Genomic DNA, 21,184 nt, shown 5'->3' with positions numbered 1-21,184 from the left:
GAGCACATCGGGGCACCTGGGTGGCTCAGTAGGTTAAGCGTCAGACTTCGGCTCAGATCATGATCTTGCATCTCATGAGTTTGAGCCCTGCTCTGTGCAGATAGCTGGGAGCCTGGAGCCTGTTTCAGATTCTGTCTCTCTTTCTCTGTCCCTCCCTTGCTCATGCTCTGTCTCTCAAAAGTAAACATTAAAAAACAAAAATCAAAAAAATTGAGCATCAAATTTACTGGAGAGAAAACATTCCAGGTTAAAGAATAAAAATGATTGCCTTTTCCTGTCCCTAAATTTTAATCTAGAAGATACTCAGAGCAGTGTAGTAACAGAAAATTTCCGAACTCTAAACATCTATTTTTTTCATTACTAAGTTATTTGACCATTGGAAAACCCAAACAGTATACATCCAGGACTCCCGTCAATCAAGACATAAGTCAAAGAAACAAAATTCACTCTGCCTCCCTTGTATTTTTCCTTCTTCGATTTTTTAGAAAATTCTGAAGGTCATGGAGGTGAAGATGGAAAATATACCGAAGATTAACAAGATGTTAGAATGCAAAGCTATAAAGGTCAGGTATATATATACAATGTTGTGTTTACAGCGCACTAGGTTTATACACTGATATTTCTAGAAATATCATCCTAAAGATTTTTAAACTTTTATTAATTTGATGCTTCTGAGTATAATAAAATAAATGAACATAAAACACTCTAGTTAACTTGGAAGGGAAGATGAATTCATGGAGGCGGAAACACATAGGAAAGGTATGTACATTTAGGCAGATACTCTTATTTCTGTGTTATAGGTTAATGATTATGAATGTATTTGAGCTGCAGTGAGACATTTTACATCATTTCTAGTCTGAATGCTTCAATATTTTATCTAAAATGAATAAGGTGTCAGGAACATAAAGGAGCACAAATGCACTTGAGGTTAGAAATGATTATACCCATCACACAAAAATACTTATATGTTTCCCTTAGGACATGTTGCCTCTTTTCTTTTGCAAAGCTTTCATGAGATCAGACATGAAATCTTGCTCTCCGCTCCCTACCCCGCCGGGTGGTCCTGGGTTCTCTCTCCTCTTTGGGGGAGCAGGAGGTCTTTTGCTGGCAGTGGGGGGTGGCTTCGGGGCGTCAAGTGCAGGTGGGGGCGGGGGAGGGGGTGGTAACGATGACCCCGCATCCCCTGCAAATGATGGTGGTGGGGGAGGCACGAAGTCCGGGGGCCCTTCATTAAAGTCGGGGGGTGGCGGCGGGAGCTCCTCGTCATCCTCCATGGGTGGCGGTGGTGGGGGTGGTGGCAGATAGTCATCGGGCGGTGCCGGGAAGCCACCGCTCATACCCTTGGCCCTGGGGGCTGTTGCTGGGCTGCCGCAGACGTCCGAAGACCTTCGCACGGGAGGGGGTGGTGGCAGGCTGGACTTTGGAAGGTGATGGGCCCTGGGCGCTCCTGGGTCGTGGTTACCAAGGGCTGGCTTCTTGTCCTTCAACAGAGCAACCACAGCATGACATCCCCATTGAAAGTTGAGGTCTTGTAGATTTGGGCAGTGTCTGCTTCCCGAGGGGTGGGGGGCCTCCCCTCCTCAGGACGATTCTACAGGCTATTCATGAGCTAGCTCATCTTTGCTGTGGGTAAGGAGAATGCCTCCAAATGGCCTCTAACATTACCAATAATAACATTATTTAATACTAATCCACCATGTCTTCTTCAGTAAAATGGAACACTTAGTCTCAGTCATTGAGGTGTTTATTAGATTAGAGATGTATCTCCTCCCAGCCACCTTATAGGGGACTAATCCATGTCTTTAAAAGAGCTTTAGTGATACAGAGTTTTGCTAGTTGTATGATTACTTCAGTCTTTACCTACCCCGAGCTCAGCCTAAGGAAACTCAAATGAAAGCAAAATGGCTCTCCTGGAATTCCCACAGATGCCTTGGTTACCAAGACAAGCCACTGGGGTCCTAGGCACATGCAGCCGTACCATTTTTCTAGGTCTGAGTTGGGCATGTTGTGAAGCTCAATTGTCAGAAACAGGTGTCTGTAAAATCAGTTTGCTTTTGTACCATACCTCCAGTGGCAGAGAGCTGATTAAGAAGCTTCCCTGAACCTTCCCCAAGTCTCCTGGCTTAGATGTCCTCCTTTGATTAGTACAAGGACCTTTAGTGCTTTAGTTTACACAGGTGTGTAATGTGTAAAGCACATTACACAATGTGCTTTAGTTTACAGGTAACCTTTGTAGAAATGTGAGCACAAAGAGTAACTCTCCTATAAAAGAACTGTCCTGCCTTCTCTTGCATCAGTGGTTGCTGGCATGCTGAGAACAAAGACGCCTTTGCCCACGACCATAGGCTACCAGGGAGAAGTCAATTATATGCTTCGCTCCCTCTGACATAACAGCTTCAAGGGAAGTGGTGTGTGGACCAAGAATCCACACACCGGGTCCATAGTCTTAGATTGACCTTTTCTGAACTGTGTGAAAGTCAGCTGGCTAATCAGGTATAAATCGAGCCTCATAAGCTTTACTATTATTTCCGTCTCAAGGTTTTGATCATATCAAATGAGCTAAAGGTGTGGGTGGGTTCTGCAGAGTAAAGTCACATTGCACATGCTATGCTATTGGGTAGAAACCAGAACACTGAACTGGGCCAAAGGCTAACAGAGGTGCAGTCCTTCTGCCAACAGTGGAACAGATGATAGTGAATTCCATTTATATAATGCAACTTCCCCAGGAATTCCAGGCGCTTAGCTGAATCCTTCTGTTAGTGATAATCATCACTGCAGTTTACAATTTATCAGGCTTTCACTCTCTTTTGTTTTTTGTTTCCTTACCAACCTCTTACCACTGACAATTAAATTTAGAAGCTGCTTTTTTTTCCTAACAAAGTGCCTTATGATTGAGTTTTCTATTTTATTTAATTTGCTTAACATGATAAGCTAATTGACTAGTGATGTAACTTAAAAAATTTTCTGAACAGTTTGGGATTTGATGTTCACACAAGGTGAAATGATTTCTATTCTGGGGTCCTTTTGTTGCTTTCAGCATTTTAGAGTGTTTCTCCTCAATTGGGCCATTGAAATAATAATCGCTGAAAGTACAGGGTATGATGTCAGACTTGAGAAGTACTATATATTAGAGTAATACAACTTTTAATGGTCTACAATTGTTTTCAAAAATTGTAAGGAGTTCAATAAATACAATATTAATTGCTTGCACCACTGACTGATGGACAAAATCAGAGGGGAGAATGAAGTGAAAAATTACAGATGGCACAATTATTTAAGGTTATTTTGAATCACATGTGAAAAATATTCAACAGAATAGTAAGTTGAGATGTTACCAATTAGACTAGTAACTATATTACAACTTTCAGCTATAATTTTTAGATAAATTTAAATGAATCTTCATTAATCTCCTTTACTGAAAAAAAAAGTTATGGAGAATGCTATTTGACTAGTATTTTAAAATGTGTTTTCTTCTCTATCATTCTGAGTATGTATGCAGAACGTTAATAGAAAAATATAAAATGCACATTTTATAACAGAACCCTTTTAGTAGTTTTCTAATCTGGTTTTGGGGTTTTTCACATTTAATATAGGGCTTCTGACTAACTGGTTGCTCTAATTTATTCAGAAAAAAAAAGTAAAAATCCCAAGGGCTTAAAACTCAGATGTGACTTTCAGAGTGCTAAAACCACTTGCCTAAATCAAGATCCCTTCAGCCAAAATCAATGGAGTGAAATTAAAAGTACTTACCAAGTGTCAGCGTTAAAAAAAATTCTTACATTTTTCTGAAGCAATGTGGTTAACAGTTGGCTTTAACTTTCCATTTTAGCCTGTATAACTTTAAGGTTAAAAAATCCCCCACAATTATCTATATGAAATTACAGTGACTTCTTAGTTATTGGAACTAGATTTTCTCTTTCCAGAGGAGCAATTATCGGACACCACTAATGGTTTAGAATACAGGCTTACCGCAGACAGTCTGAGAGTGACATCCAGTCCCTCTCTGGTCTTACCTTAGTTGTGTCTGCATGCTTCTGGGCCTCTTCGATAACGACATTTACAGAGTGTGCAGCCTGGGGAACCTGCCCATTGGCCTGGGTGGTACCTGCTTTAGGTCCTGAGAGGAGAGAGTAAAGACAAGAAGAGTGGGCAAGGTATATTCAACATTCTTGTGAGTTCATCTAAAAATACAGTATATATTTCCAAAACAAAAGCTAAGGAGTCCTAAGTATACAGGCCTTACAGCAAATCTGGTTTCTGTGGCAACACTTCATGAGATTCAGCAAAGGTTCAGGAAGGTAAATGCTTTATGTAGGCCGTGACCTCTGGGTTAACTAGGGGCCTGGAGACCAGTAGGTTCTGTTTTCAAAGGCCTTTTGATAACTGGAGAATAACTTTGAAAAACTTTAAAAAAATTCCAGTTGTTGAAGATTTTCCTGAAACATATGTTTCAGGGCTCCTGGGTGGCTTAGTCAGTTAAGTGTCCAACTGCAGCTCAGGGCATGATCTCATGGTTCGTGGGATCGAGCCCCACATCAGGCTCTCCATGGACAGCATGGAGTCTGCATGGGATTCTCTCTCTCCCTCTCTTTCTGTCCCTCCCGTTAGTTGAATGTTCACTTTCTTTCTCCCTCTCTCAAAAATAATAAACAAACGTTTGAAACGCATGATTCTAGTTCCATCCCATGTTGTGTATAGGAACAACTTTTAAACATTATTCTCAACAAAAAGTAGTATGGACACAAAAATTGTAGACAGAGGGAATTGAGCAAAATGTGCACACCCCTGAGATACCCTGGAATCAATTTTTTCCCAGAAAGTCTTGATAAGCACTTATTTTATTTTCTTGCCTTTTAATTTACCCTTCGGCACAAAAGTGAGGCTAACTGAGGTTTTGCAGTTTTGAGGGAATCTGATAGATTTCCTTGGATGTATGTGGATCTCTCTGGGTCCCTCAACAACATTCTGGAGAGGATGGACATCCCTCCACACATGAAAGCCGTTTCTCCAACAACTGAACTGCCACCCAGCCCACAATGACATGAGGTCTTCCCACCGAGTGAACTCAGAGATTGCTTTAGCCATGCTCAGTGCCTGCTATTCTGTCAAATGTTTATGAAATGGCCATTTGCTTGCTTCTTCAAATATTTTTCCAGTACTCTGAGAAACCCATTCATCTACATAACAACTCAAAGAAGGCTGTTTAAGGACATGCGATTGGGAAGAGGGGAATGTTTTATGAAGAGGAGAATATTAACAGGCCCTGAAGTGTCTCTCTGCAAATTATTAAGTACCAAATGAAAAATCTGTACAGGAAAGATATCGGACAACACATTAACCAAGTGGTCAAAATGAATGTTTCCAACGAGGGGCAAACAGATGTCATATGTGTCTGATGTGACACACTGAGAAGGACATGCAGCCCTCACGCAGTATTCCCGCCAAAAATGCACTATCTGAAACGAATCATAAGGAACCATCAGACACATCCAAATGGAGGGAATATCTAAATCACATCCATACTGCCTCAATTTGGATGGGATTTAGATAAAAATATCCTATCAATATTAAATATCAAATTTCCTGGATTTGCTAACTATACTATGATTAGTAAGAGAATAGCCTTTATTTTTAGGAGCCACAAGGGGAAGACTTAGGGGCAAAGGCATATGATAGATAGATCTACACTCAAGTGGTTCTGAAAAAACATGTCTGTGGATAACATGGAGAAGCGGGAGTGGGGAGAGAGAAACGATACAGCAAATTTGGTAAACAATACTGGAGATCTGGGTAAAGTGCTGGGAGCCGCACTGGCCTCCCTGGATGACAGTCACAGTGAGGAAATGGTAGCGTTTGCACAGCTCCTGCCATGAGAAACAAAAACTGGTATCTCCTTCTGCTACTACTGGCTCATGTTGGAAATGAGGCTGCTGGTATTGACCAGGCTTCACAATATTCCAGATCAGACCTTTATTCCTCACAGCATACTCCTGCCTTTTCAAAGAGATTTCAGATGAAAACATTGTGGATGATTGTTAGAAGGTTCTTCCTAAGGGCCTTGCAGATCCAAGATTTACATAATAAAGGAACTAAGAACACAAGTTACAATTGAGTCTGGCCCTGAGACAAAGAGCCTAATTTAGATTTAAGGGCAGATATCCACCCCCACCCAATTGTTTCTGCTTGGAGCACCCCCCACCCGCAAGACATTTGTTATCAGTATTTGGAGTGACTTATTCTGGCCTTGAATATGCTGATTGCTCCCTGTGAAGGAACCTACTGAGGAACTTCTTCTTTTGTGATTAGGGGAGCAGAGGTGTTTCCTGAAAGACCTGTTTGACCCCTGCCCACAAAGAAGTAACTTCACCCTTTTTATGCTAAAAACATTGTCTTGAATGCTAAAGATGCCTTCCTTCCCCATAGGATAAGCATCTAAATCACCTACCTCAATCACTATTGATAAAGGTTATGCAGGAGTCTTCTACAAATCTATGTTCCGGGAAATTCTTACATATCAAAGAAGCTTGTCATCAGAAATCATTGTCTAAGGCAAATGCCACTTCTGTGCTGTCCCCCAAACACTTAATTATAAAACAAAGTTGAGCCCCAGTCAGGGCGGAGATGCCTGCCTGGTGATCAGAAAGACTCTCCGGCCTTTCTCATCCATCCCTTGCCAACACCATCCATCCTTCAGAGACCCCCTGGGCCCCGGTCAGAGCCAGTCTCTGACAGTAAAGGGTCCATGAGGGTTCTTTGTACTATTCTTGCAACTTCTCTGTTGTGTTTGAAATGATTTCAGAATGAAAAAAAGGTATTTATGTCCATTTACGCAGTTGAAATAGTAGAACAGGTTAGAACTGCTTTCTCTACTGTCAGTTCTTTTATTATAAAACCTATGTCCCTCGTTCCGCAAGGGCAGCCACCCTGTTCTGAGTGGGGCTGTCGGAACTTACATGATGGGCCATGTGAATGTGCACGTCTCTCACTCTAAGGCTTACTAAACGACTCTGATTAGCCACAGCTTTGTCTGAAGGTCAGGAAGCAACAGGCCTAAACATCTTTATGCTTTACAATGTTCTATTTAAGATTTTTATAAGACTGTGCACCGTGCCCAGGAGACTTAAACATCTTAGATTCCAAAGTGCTCTATCTTCTCATTTCCTTTGGTCTGTTTATTCTTTCTCCTCCTCCCTCTTATACATATTCAAATCTTTTCCTTATCTATAAACACCTTTGTACAAAGCAAGCAGAGACTGAATCTGAATACTGAAGACCATTGGGGGGATTTCCTTTAAATTTAAGGGCAAAAACTATATTTTCTGTTTGCTTCTTTTGCCCAAACACATACACAGGCTGATTTCTCAGCAACATAGTGTGTATTTTTATGTAAGTACGATGACCTGGTCTTTAGCCTTCTGTGAGAACAAACAGATAATAATAATAGTATCCTTAATGCTCCAAGCTGCTGTCTTTCTATCTGGGGGAAATCCAGTCTTTCCCATGCGCTCTCTGCCCCGTCCTGGGACAAACCATGTGTGCCCATGTAACCCATATATTTGCAGGTGCCACTGACCTGGGACCTAGGTTGTTCTGGGTTCACTGTGTTAACAGTGCCAGCTCTCAAGTGGCAATACAGCCTCTCCCACTGTCTCTCTAGGAGTCCCTGGAGGAATTAGGGGTGGGAAGCTAATTAAGCAAGGATGAGCTCCCACATGTTTTACAGGAGTCAAGTGCATTCTGAGAAGGGGACCAAACCCCATCTCCCTCATTCTTTTTAAAATTTATGTATGTATGTATGTATGTATGTATGTATGTATGTATGTATGTATGTATTTAGAGAGCTAGTGAGACCGAGAGAACAAGTGTGGGAGGGGAGAGAGAGACAGGAGGACACAGAATCTGAAGCAGGCTACAGGCTCCGAGCTGTCAGCACAGAGCCCAAACCGTGAGATCATGACCTGAACCGAAGTCAGATGCCCAACTGACTGAGCCACCCAGGCGCCCCCACCTCCCTCATTCTTAACCCATGTGGTTTGTGAAAGGCCGATCCTACCACGTGATCTGGCAAATCAGAGGACAGCATGCTCCTGGGCACAGTGAGAGTGTTAGGGACAGGCATGAAACAGAGTCCTCCCAGAATGTTTTCAGAGACGGGCATCCCCTTTGTGCTAAGATTTCTAGCTGTGTGAGCAATGTAAGCCTAGAGAGTCAGCAGCAGTCCTTGACATCTCATCTCTTAGGACAGTGCCTAAGAAAGAAACAGTATCTCGATGACATCACTTATGCCCCTGGATCCTGCTATGCCTGAAAGCAGCATCCCCATAGATGTCCTAGTTTTGTGCATTAATAAATCTCTTTCCCTCACTCTTTGTTGCTTAAAACAGACAGAGTTGGATTTCTGTCAATTGCCGTGAAGAGTCTGGACTAAAAATAGTTGCTAAAGTCATAAAGTGATTTAATAAGTGCTAAAGAAAAAACCCCTCCATGGCTGTTCTCTAACATGGGGAAAAAAAAGCTGCCATTTACCAAGAATAAATCACTTGTTAAGCACTTTGGATACAGAGCAATGTATCCAGTTGGGAAATCATAGCAGAAACACCTCATGATTTCCTTCAGTGTCTGGGAGAAAAGATACTAACTTAATAATCACACAGATTATGAATTATGACTGGCTTATAAAGAACAATTCACTGTAGACTCAGGGATAGGAAGGAATTAGCCACATGAAAGAAAAAACATCACAAACAGAGGTAATAACACCTGTGAATTCCCTAAGAAAGGACAGAGCTTGAGGCTTTGAAGAACTAGGAAAAACAAGTGGCCCATGTGACAGGAACAGGAAGACACTGATGGAGAAAGAGGCAGAAGAGCGGGCCAAGGCTCATATTGTGCAGGCTTAGTTGGCCTTGCTAAGGATTTGGGACTTTGTCTAAGAGCAGTGGGAAGCTTCTGAAGGGCGACCCATGGGGGAGAAATCATATTTACATTTAAACAGGTGAGTCAAGGAGGGAGAAAAGGCTGCAAAGGCAGGGAGTTGAGCACCACCATAGGAGGCCAAGTGAAAGATCATGGCAGTTTGGGTTTGATCACAATAGAGGTGACCAGGTCTGGACAGATTTGACCAATATTTAGAGGGTACAATCAATAGGATTTGGGGGTGATTGGATTTGGGCATGAGTGAGCTTTTCTTGAATGTGTCCTACATGAGCAATTGGGCAGATGATGGTATTATTTACAGAAACTGAGACCAACAATGGGGGAGCAAGTCTGGAGGCTGAGATGAGGAGTCCGTTTTTCGGACATCGGGTCTGATGTATCCAGGTGAGGCCACTGAGCAGACAGTTGGATGCACAGTTTTGCAGGGCAGCAGAGAAGTCTGGGTTGGATTTATATATTTGTGGGTGATCAGCACACAGATGGCCAGGAGTGGATTTAGACCACTTACAGGGACTGTCAACGAGAACAGGGTAGGATTGACGAGGCCGTGGGCAATTTAAGGTGGGGTAGGAGAGTTAGTAGAGGTTAGAAAAGAGTGACCACAGCAGCTAGGGGGGTGTGATGAGAGATGTGGAGTGGGTGCTATCTTTTTTTTTTTTTTTTAAGTTTATTTGAGAGGAAGAATGTGTGCGTGTAAGTGGGGAGAAGCAGAGAGAGGGAGACAGAGGATCCCAAGTGGGCTCTGAGCTGATAGCAGAGAGCCTGATGTGGGGCTCAAACTCACCAACTCTGAGATCATAACCTGAGCTGAGGTCAGACAATAACCAACTGAGCCACACAGGTGCCCCAAGTGTGTGCTATCTGGAAAGCCAATAGAGGAGACGGTTTCAAGGTGGAATGGCGTTGATGCTGCTTAAAGGTCAGAGAAGAACAGGGGTTTATAACAGTTGCATTTAGCAGCATAGAAGCCACTGGCAGGATTAGCAAGAGCACTCTCCATGAGGTATTAGAGGCAGAAGCTTGACAGAAATGGATGCAGTGTCAGTGAGGGTAGAGAAGTGGAGGATGCAAATGTGGTCCACCCTTTAGAACAGTTTGGTTGTCAGGTGGGGCAGTAGCTGGAGTCATAGGAGGGTTTTAAACTTATTTGTTTGAAGAAGGGAACAATGATGCGAAGGACTCAGCAGAGCAGAAGAGAACGCAGAAAAGGATGATATAATAAAGTATCTGTCGAGTCTTTGTCCTGAATTCCTGGCACAGAACTTCTAAAACCTTTGGTATTTCCAAAGCGAGTGGAATATCTTTGCTAGTCAGTGAACCCCTAGGATCACATCTGAGTCCAGGTCATGACCACTTTCTGGTGACCAGCCCACATCACAAGATGGGTCGTGATGTGGGCTGGTCACCAGAAAGACCAACCAGTTGATTAGAGGGCTGGGGCTATGGGCTAACCCAACCTCTGGGGAGGGGACTGAAATCAATCATGTGGTCAAGAAGAGGACAAAGCAGCTCTGCAGCCAGGACCCTCCTAGACCTTGTCCTGTGCGTGTGTCTCTTCATTTGGCTGGTCCTGATATATATCCCTATGACAAAACTGTAATAATAAAGATAGCACTTTTTGGAGTTCTGTGAGTCATTCTAATGAACCAGAACTAGTGGGGACCCCCGAAATTGTAGCCAGTAGGTCAGAAGTATGACATCTGCAGAAAGGTAGCCTTGTTGGGGACAGGGCCCTTGGTCTGAGCTAACACCAGTGGTAGGTGTCAGAGTACTGCAAAACATCAGCTAGTGTCAGAATTGGGACCAAAGCACGCACGGCCCTTGTTAGGACATAAGAAAATGGACGCAGGTGAGGGTGGGTGCAGATGAAAGTAAGTTGTTGCTTTTGGTGGTGGGAAGTCAAAGGAATTCCCATTTGATGGTCCCATTTTTCTTTGCTGAGAGTGAAGGATTTGGGGGTTGGAAGTCTGAGGACAGTGAAGAACATCCAAAACGATGGGTTGGGAAACTAGGAGAATACATTGACTGGAACAGGTTTGCTTTACATTACTGACATTGGGGACTGGAAAATTTTTGTTGTGCAGGGGCCTGTCCTATGCCTTCTAGGAGATGCAGCATGCCTAGCCTCTACCCATTAGATGTCATAAGCATTGCTCCCAAGGTGTGACAACCAATAATGTTCCCAGACATTGCCAAACCTTCCCCAGGGGTCAAAGTCAACCTTGGCTGAGGATTACCAGTCTAGAGAAACAGTGAAATCAACAGGCAGTATTAAGGGTCCGGTTGTGTGGCTAATGTCCATAGCTCTGTGGTGGAATCGCTGGCTTCCTCTTTTTGGTGACCAGCCCCATCCTAAAGCTACTTAGGGGTCCCTGTCCTGGAAGTGAATCAGATCTGCCTCCCAAAGAGCCCAGGAGTCTTTACTGGAAAAGAAGCCAATGCCCCTGGGAGAGATACCCCAGATGGTCTCAGGATGCCTCACCCCAAAGAGTACAAGGGGAAACTTGGCAGCCAAGAACTTTAAGTGGTGTTTCACTCCCAAGCTGAAGATTAACAGAATTAGGAAGCCCAACTCCCAACCAACCTCAGCAACCCTTTATTTAATAAGTCAACAAATATTTACTATCTGCCAGGCCTGTAGGCTCTGGGAACACAATGTGTGCAACATGGTGAAATGGTCCTTTGTCCTTTCAAGACTTAAGAGTCTGGTAGAGAAAACAGGCACCAAACGAGTGAATGAATATATAAAATAATTATAAATTGTGATAAGTGCTCTGCAGGAAACATTTCATTCAGCACAGATACTTCCGGAAACTCACTGTTCACAGAGTAGCCAGACTGGACACATCTAATGGAAATATCTTTAAATGTTGGGCCAAATCTACCTTATTGCACCTTCCACACTTTCAAGCTGCTTTTACCCTTTGAGCAACAAAGAGAAATATACACTGGCCTTTGATAGGACCATTCTTTAACGCTGAAAAACAATGACCAGAACTTTTCTGCTGTAAACGGTGCCAGTTCTTTCAACCATTAGTTATCATAAAGACAATGTGTTTGAATTATAGCTCAGTCACTGAGAAGACACTAGGTATGTGCTTCTCTCAGCTCCAGTTTCCTCAGCTGAGGAGTGCGGAAAATCATCTATACTTTGCAGGGCAGTTGTTATGAACCAGAAAGAGTATATGTAAAACAATGCATTGTACCCACTTCATCTCTCAGTGTTCTGTCCTCCTTAAAAATATAAACAAGAGGCTATTATGGCATCACAGGATGTGAGATGCAGAATTGGGTACAAGGCTCTGGCCATGGTATCACTGAGCCCAAATACCAGGGAATGATCTCGTCCTTTGGGCAGGCTGTCTGCTGGGTGCTAGGGGAGCTTTGGACAGATATAATCTTTATGCTCTGATGAGACACAGTTCTCTACCAGCTCACCGTATACTAGTGATCACCATCCTGCCCATGAGCACATCATGAGAAAAGTGGTCGAAGCGCTGCTTAAGAATCACTTCTACAACAGATCCAGGTGTATGTGGAGATCATGAGCCTGACCATCAGAAGGGAAACGTACACAGTGCCAACAAAGTTCTGTTTTTACAGAACAAAATGTGTTGGGTAAGTTTGAACATGAGTTCTGAGCTCAGAACAGGTGTGAGAATTTCTTCTTGGCATGGTACCTGTAGGAGGGAGTGCTGGTGGAGCTGTACCAACAGTAGCCAGGTTCGTCCGGGAGGCGAGCCCGGCCCTCGCCAGAGCCCGCTGATAGTTATCATAGAGAGTCTTCCCGTACTGGGGAGAGAACACAAAAGAAGCAAGAAAGGACTCCATTTATCCCAGATTCTTCACTCAATTGCAATATACATACTGAGAAAAATAAAAAGTACTTTGTAAGCTACTCTTTTTACTCCTTTCCGGAGTTGTTTTTTTAGAGTAAGGATTTCAACAAAAAATTCACAAATCATTTTTTTCACGTGTTAATTTTCCAGATTGGCAGAGTCAGTTAATACTTTTATACCTAGACATTAGAGGAAAGCTTTCACCACCCAGTCCTGATTACAGAAGTCTTTCATAAATCTACTAGTTTCCATGTCGTTGTTTCTTAATTACACACGATGTGTGCAAAGCTCTCCATGAGTAAATAAAGGTCTGAGAAGTCTCATGGGAGAGTAGACCCTTGATTCTCAGGTCACTGGAGAGGTCCATGTTTCTATCACTCTCCGCTGTTTAAAAAAAAAAAACCCAATAGGCAAATAAATGAGATAATATCTATAGCTCTGATTCGTTGAGAATGGGTCAGCTGCTTCTCAGCAGCACAGAGACTCGACCCAGGTCAGGACACTGGTCTGCAATTCAAGATAGGGTGAGTCCAAATGCTCTCTCACCTTGGCAATCCTTATTCCCATGATCCACTGGTTTAGGGTTCTTGCGTCATCACAGCAGAGATATTTGATATACTGGGACTCCTTCTGAATCTGGGGATGCTAGAAAAAAGTAATTTCAAAGACCATTTGTAAACTATTTATTAGCACTTTTCAAAAAAAATTTTAAGACTCTAACAATATATGTAATTTCCTGATACAGTGGAAAATTGCTACTGGTATCAATTTCAGGATTAGAAATTGGGGTATTTTTGAATGGGCTAAATTTTGAAAGGATTTAAGAAATCTGTGACATGATTTATCATAAGCACTTTTTACTATATTATCCATAATAATTTTAATTTCTGCTTTTTCAGCTTTTAAAAGCCTTCACATAGATCACATCTCCTTTCCCACAAGAAATCTGAATCATTTCTCCATTTATCAGATAAAGGAACTTACCTGATGCAATTCTTATGTCACAGAATTAATGCTTTGTGACTCCCAGCCAGTCCTAGGGATATTTAGGGATATTTCCCCTATCAAGAACTCAGGGTTTACCTTTTCTTAGCTATCATCTCCTATCCATACTGGCCATCTTGGTCTCTGGATGGATGTCCCAGGGAAGGAATGTTGTATCTATTCTCAAGTGGCAATGGCTTGGGGTGTTGCAGTAGGGTCCAAGCCTTCCAGGGGCTCACGGTCACAGGTAGCAGTGACACCAGCAGGCATGAAGAGGGGAGAGACATTGGTCTTTGGTCATCAGATCACCTGGGCCCCTCTTCCTTAATCCTTGTTGACTCTGTAATTTCTGTTGTGTGTGTCTGTCTCTGATACACTGTGTGCCTTTGAACTTTGAATGACATTGTGCCTTTGAACGTCAGTATGAATCTGAGAAGCAACATCTGGAACAGTCACCCTGGTAATCTAACAACTCATTGCTGTCATTGCCCAGAAGGGATAACAAGACCCAGACACACTCTAAGAGCCTGATGAGAACTTAGTAAGTTTTCGTTTTTTTTTTTTTTTTTTTTTTTATGTTTTATTTATTTCTAGGAGAGAGAGAGAGACAACGTGAGCCGGGGAGGGTCAGAGAGAGAGAGGGAGTGACAGACTCTGAAACAGCCTCCAGGCTCTGAGCTGGCAGTCAGCACAGAGCCCGACGCGGGGCTTGAACCCACGAACCACGAGATCATGACCTAAGCGAAAGTCGGACGCTTAACCGACTAAGCCACCCAGGCGCCCCAGTAAGTTTTCGTTTTAAAAATGGGAAAACTGAGGCCCAGAGAAGTTACTATATATTTTACCCCATGGCACACTAGAACCTTGGGGGTCTCCTGTCCTCCTGCCTAGAATTTCTGTATTTATATTAAGTTATTAGGTCAAAATTCCAAACTTCAAAGGTCACATAAAAAATTCGGAAATTGTAAAGAATTCCTTCTTTTGGCCTTTTGACCCAGTTGAGGAAAGTCTACCTTCATACTTTTATCTTTAAATGGACCATTCCCTTTGTTTAGGTCTTTCAGCCCTTGGAATTTGCATCTGTATCACTTGAAGAATGATCTTAGGTTTTCTGAGGGTGACAGACACCAGGCTCCCCAATGATGCCTGTAGTTTTCCATTCTTGCCAGAAGATGGCAGCATGCATTCTTGTATGGCTGCTGCATATTTCTTAGTTATTGGGGTTCAATGCTTCCTCATTAATACTGAATGTTAGATTTTAGCTTTACAAATGTTACCCCAATGATCATCCCAGTTGGAGGCCCTTAAAACTGAGACTATCAACTCGGATAATGTAGCCCAACAGGAAAAACGGATTTGTTAAATTAATTAACCAGAAGGTCACATTGATGACAAGAACACTAAACTGAGGACTTAGTCCTCCTATATGAAGGTCCTATCCTATATGGGATAGGAGTCCATCCTATATGGAATGTGACATTCCACAAATGCCTGCAGCACTCTCTCCAAACACAAAATTCACAAAACCAAACTACAGTCCTTGTTTTTCAGCACCAGAAACACAGCTCCTTAACTTACAAAAGTGTTCTTTTTTTTAATTTTTAATGTTTATTTATTTTTGAGACAGAGACAAAGTGTGAAAAGGGAAAGGGCAGAGAGAGAGAGGGAGATACAGAATCTGAAGCAGGCTCCAGGCTCTGAGCTGTGAGCACAGAGCCAGACATGGGGCTTGAACTCAGGAACCTGAGCCGAATCGGATATGAGCCGAAGTCGGATGTTTAACCGACTGAGTCACCCACGTGCCCCATAACAGCATTCTCACTGATGGTCACCTAAGGCAAACATGAATCTCTTCTGAAGTTTGCTATTTATAATTTTTCTTAGAAAGCAGCTGTTCTTTTATTTCTGACACATTTAAAAAGTTGACAACGTTACCTTGGCTTTTGGTGTATTAAAATATTTTTCATTTGTTTTTTGGTTCATGCTGCATGAGAGCCAGGTTCCCAAGAGCAGACCATACATCATGTATGCTTGCAGTGAAATGCACAAATCAGCTGTCTGGATAGAAGTATCCATTTAAACAGCACAATAAATAAGTCTTAAGTATGTTATTTATCCAAATAGAGTAAAATGTGTCCATTCCATTAAACATAATGGCTTTTAGCATAAGAACTCTTGAACTTGAGTTCTAATAATGTCTCCTCCTATGATGATGAGGTAGATGTAGAGAACTTGGTTCATTCTCACCAACATTCTCACTGACCTCCTTACACTATAGACATACTACAAATGTACACAGGAGACTTAGCATCAGATGACCTCAAAGGTCTCTTGAAATCCTTAGATTTTATGGTTCTAAGATGAACTAATCTAGGGGTGCCTGCGTGGCTCAGTCGGTTAAGTGTCCAACTTTGGTTCAGGTCATGATCCCACGGTTCGTGGGTTAGAGCCCCGCATCAGGGTCTATGCTGACAGCTCAGAGCCTGGAGCCTGTTTCAGATTCTGTGTCTCCTTCTCTCTCTGCCCCTCCCCCACTTGTGCTCTGTCTCAAAAATGAATAAACTACAAAAAAAATTTTTAAAAATTAAGATGAACTAATTTGGTGGGCACAAGGATCCTTTCTGGCTCTCAGGACATCCTATAGCAAGTCACTGTGCTTGTTTTCCAGTCATGGCTTAGGACCTTGCCAAGGGGTTTACTCCTTAACTGAGCCTTTTGCTGAAAAATTATTTGCAGAGGGGTTTACAGAAAAATGCTGGTTCAGTATCCCTGGCCAGACTCTTATGCAACTGGTTTGATTATTCCTGACCATAAACAGAGAGAAGCTCTTGTAGGACATGCAGCAAGGCACACAAAGGTCAGGGCAATTACAGAACATTACTGTTAAAAAGGATCTTACAGATCCTCTAAAGTGAGGTAACTATGTGTTACAAATTGGAAAACTATGCCAGAGAGGGTAAGTCATTTGTCCAAGGCCAAAGGGAATGGGAGAACTAAGAACAAAGGACCTATACATTCACCAAATACCTTTGGGTGCTAAGGAATATATCCCTCATTAATAAAGATAAGTAAGAGGCTCATACCATAATCAGGAAGCGGTGACTGGAGGCGTTGCTGGGGGAGACGTAAGTAAACAAATATATGATTACCCTATGACATGGTGAGTTTCATAGTAAAAGTTTGAAAACAGAAAGTAAGAAAGGCTCATTGGAAGAAGCGACTGAGCACTGTAATATGTCTGAGGAACATCTAGAAATTCTGTGTGGTTAACGCCTGGGAGCCATGGAAAGGAGAGGCAGAAAATCAGCTCGAGAGAGCCAGAGTCCATGGCCTGTGTCAAACTAGCATCTGGACGTTGTCCTCTAGGTATCGGACATTTTACAAGAGCAGAGTGATACAGGCAGTAACTGGCAGCCATGAGGAAGACAGGCCTGCAGTGACAAGGAAGGACAGACAGAGAGGGCTGGAAGAAAGACGTGTTGGATGGGAGATCAGATCGTGATAATGGATTGGACAAGAAAGGGAACAGGAGGAACTTCTAGGGAGATTTCTCTACTTCTAGCTTGGAAAAGCAGGTGGGTATTATGGGTTTACCTGTGTCCCCTCCAAAGATAGGTTGCAGTCCTAACTGCTGATAACTGTGAATACGACCTTATTTGTAAATAGGTTCTTTGTAGGTGTAATCAAGTTAAGATGGGGTCATACTTGGGGCACCTGGGTGGCTTAGTAGGTTGAGCGTCTGACTTTCGCTTAGGTCATGATCTCGCGGTTTGTGGGTTCGAGCCCCGCGTCAGGCTCTGTGCTGACTGCCAGCTCAGAGCCTGGAGCCTGTTAGAGTCTGTGACTCTCTCTCTCTCTGACCCTCCCCAGCTCACGCTGTCTCTCTCTCTCTCTTTCCTAGAAATAAATAAAATATATTAAAAAAAAGACTGAACAGAGCAGACGCTAATATCCTGTTTGAACACAAGGATTTTTTTTTTAATATAAAACTGGATGAGCCTGGACTTTAGTCACNCATGATCTCGCGGTTTGTGGGTTCGAGCCCCGCGTCAGGCTCTGTGCTGACTGCCAGCTCAGAGCCTGGAGCCTGTTTCGGATTCTGTGACTCCCTCTCTCTGTGACCCTCCCCTGTTCACGCTGTCTCTCTCTCTCCTAGAAATAAATAAAACATTAAAAAAAAAAAAAGATGGGGTCATACTTGATTAGGGTGGGCCCTAATCCAATATGGCTGGTGTCCCTGTAGGAGGGTCATGTGATATAGAGGTGGAAATTGGCATTACGCAGCTACAAGCCCAGGAAGGAATGCCAAAGACTGCTGGAAAGTGTTGGAAGCTAGGAGAGAGGTATGGGACATTTTGCCCTCAGAGCCCTCCGAAAGGAACTGGCCCTATTGACAGCTTGATTTTAAACTTCTGGATTCCTGAACTGTGAGAGCTTAAGTTTCCATTGTTTTTAAGCCAGCCAGTCTGTGGCTCTTTGTCATGGCAGCCACCCCCGACCCCTAAAATGAATACAGCGGGTGACGAGGTCATTCATCTTGACAGGGACTGCAGGAAGGAGGAGTCTGTGAGGGTGGAGGGAGGGTTGAATCACCGTCTGACAGGTTACGGTTGAAGTGCCCCTGGACACGCAGTTAGCTCAGGTGTGGGGCTGGGAGAGAAGGGGAGACTGTTGGCTATACACTGGGAGTTATTAGCATTCAGACGACAGCCAGAGCTGTGGCGGCGAATAGGACTTCTCAGAGAGAGCAGGAGTCTGGTGAGAACAGAATACAGAACCCCGGAGAACATCCCAGTGTGTGAGGGAAGAGGAGGAGCCCACAGAACTGGAGGAGCAGGTGGACGGGGGGGGGGGGGGGGGGGGGGGGGGGGGGGGGGTAGAACATGGGGCAGTTATCACCAATGCACAAGATGCCAAGAGGGCCAGAGCCTGAGGACTGAAACCGCTTGTTCCACTTGAATCCCTGTTACAGGATTGTTCACTGGAAACTTTTTTTTTTTTTTAATGTTTATTTATTTTTGAGAGAGACAGAGTGTGATCAGGGAATGAGAGACACAGAATCTGAAGCAGGCTCCAGGCTCTGAGCGGTCAGTACAGAGCCTGACGCGGGGCTTGAACTCACAAACCACGCGGGGCTTGAGCCGAAGTTGGCCGCCTAACTGACTGAGCCACCCAGGTGCCCCTGGAAACTTTTTAAAAGTGTTTATTCATTTATTTTGAGGGGAGGTGAGTAGAGAGTGAGGGGCAGAGAGAGAATCCCAAGCTGTCAGTGCAGAGCCCAATTCGGAGCTTGAGCTCACAACCATGAGATCATGACCTGAGGTGAAATCAAGGGTCAGAGATTTAAACAACGGAGCCACCCCGGCACCCTTCATTGGACGCTTTAGTAATAGTTTCAGCACAGGAGGGAGGAAAAGCCTGCAGAGTGTAAGCTCCACAGTCAAGTTCTTTGTTTTGTTCACTGTGTATCCCAACCTCCCAGAGAGCAGTCGGCTGGAGAGAAATATTTTGGAATGAAGGACTTTTATTGACAGAATGAAAGTTGAGGACATGGAAGGCATATTGCTTTCCCAAGAAGTCTGAGTTAAAGGGAAGGCAGAAGCAGGTGTTGCTTAAAGGAATGAGGTGGATCAAACTGAGGGAAGTGATTTGGAACCCCCCAAACCAAAGAATATTTGAATGTGTTGTAGCTCAAGAGAAGAATTCTCTGGAGAGAGGCTGAAGATGCTGAAGCAAAAGGGAGTCACTGAGGGTGGGATCCCAGGGAAAGGCTAATGCTGGAGAGGGACTGGCCTTGGAGAAGGGAGCCTCTTCCCCTGAGGTGCAGAATTGTGAGAATGATTACTATGTTAGATAAGTTTAGAAGTAAATATGAAGAAGTAAACCAGGACAACTCAATCCTCTTTTCTGTCTTTTCCAAGTAGAAGACAAGGTGGGCTGAGAGGTTCGTTAGATGAGAGACCCTTTGAGAAGAGTGTAGATAATGTCTAGGGATGAGGTAGAAGACTGAATTGAGTGGAAAGCAGAGAAAAGCTGCTAAAATCTGTGACTGCAGGAGTTGACGTGGTTAGCAAAAAGCAGACTCAAGAACCAGAAGTGAGTGACTGAGCTCAACTGTATGAGCCCCAAATGTGACATGGCTAAGCAAAGGAAGGTGCAGAACTAAGAGAATGTTGACCCTAAATCCTAGCTTTAGGAAATTCAAGATAAGAAGAGAGTTTGTTCCCAAGACAACACACTTTATGTTTAATAATAAGCATGAGTGACCCTAGTCAAGTTCATGAATCTCTGTGAGTTTCTGTTTCCATCTCTATAATACAGAGATGATAATACCTCCCTTGAAGGGTTGTTGAAAGATTAAGTGAAATAATGTATGAAAAGGACTCAACACAGAGCCGTATCATGAGAGGGCACATTATTATTAATATTAATGACAGAACAAGGTTTTGAAAAGCATAATGGGGCAGGGGGCCTTTCTGTTCATTCATGCATACATTCATTCATTCATTCAACAGATCTGAATTAAGCATTTAATACTGATTCAGGCTCTGGAACATAATAGCAAACACAACAGAAAAATTCCCTGTGCACAAGGTGTTTATATTCTACTAGCGTAGAAATCCAGTAATTATATAAAATATAATTTCAGATTGTGAACACTGCTTTGAAGAAAATAAAGCAGAGTAAGAAGTGGAGAGAAGATAAGAAAAAGAGAAGAATTCCAAAGCTCTTTCCATGATATTCCACTACCTCTGAACAGAAACATAATTTCTCCTAGAAAAAATTAAACTTAAATCCAAGTTAGTTAACATATAGTGTAATAATGGTTTCTGGAGCAGAATTTCATGATTCATCACTTCCATATGACACCCAGAGCTCATTTTAACACATGTTTTCTGGAAGATATTTACTTCCGCTGTCCCATCGCATTTAGCCCAGAATTGGGTGAGAAAGAATTCACCAAGGAGGAACTTCATCAGAGGCGCAGAATGGGGATGTGCATCAAAGAAAGAGCACAAGGAAAGGAGTGATTCTTGAGCACTGAGTCCTTTCTTCAGATTCTGATATTCTTCTGTGAAAATGCACAACCTCCAAGGGACAGGTGACGTTTATCCTGCTTTCTCAGAGGGTGATCCCAGCAGCGGCAGCACCTGGGAACTTGCTGGAAAAGCTAACTCCTGGGCCTGATCTCAGACCCACTGAATCAGAAACTCTGGGGGCCCAGAAATCTATGCTTCAGCATTTCCCCTGTGTGATTTTTCATGCACAGTAAAATCTGAGAACCACTGGTCAATAAAAATATTATTTAATGATAAGCAGTAGTAATAATGACTACCAATAAATGAGTGCTGTTTCTAGACACTGAGCTAAGGTTTTTTTTTTTTTTTTAAACATATATTGTTTAACCTGCACAAGAAGGGTTG

At 43.1% G+C, this 21,184-nt stretch overlaps 1 protein-coding gene across 1 annotated transcript in view; it reads right to left on the bottom strand.

Moving 5' to 3' along the window:
* Positions 1-164: 164 nt before the first annotated feature.
* LOC120222614 (amyloid beta precursor protein binding family B member 1 interacting protein) overlaps positions 165-21,184 on the bottom strand; it is a 105,039-nt gene continuing 84,019 nt past the window's right edge. The window contains exons 11-14 of the mRNA XM_039220500.1: positions 13,323-13,421; positions 12,618-12,729; positions 4,014-4,117; positions 165-1,481 (exon numbers count right to left, since the gene is read on the bottom strand). Coding sequence (XP_039076431.1) covers positions 975-1,481; positions 4,014-4,117; positions 12,618-12,729; positions 13,323-13,421 — 822 coding nt within the window. The 3' untranslated portion in view covers positions 165-974. The remainder of the gene's footprint in view (positions 1,482-4,013; positions 4,118-12,617; positions 12,730-13,322; positions 13,422-21,184) is intronic.

The sequence above is a fragment of the Hyaena hyaena genome, unplaced genomic scaffold (assembly GCF_003009895.1).
Source record: "Hyaena hyaena isolate Hyena2069 unplaced genomic scaffold, ASM300989v1 scaffold_896, whole genome shotgun sequence".
Classification (NCBI taxonomy): domain Eukaryota; kingdom Metazoa; phylum Chordata; class Mammalia; order Carnivora; family Hyaenidae; genus Hyaena; species Hyaena hyaena.
The sequence above is the reverse complement of the archived record's forward strand: the minus strand, read 5'-3'. Positions and strand labels throughout refer to the sequence as shown.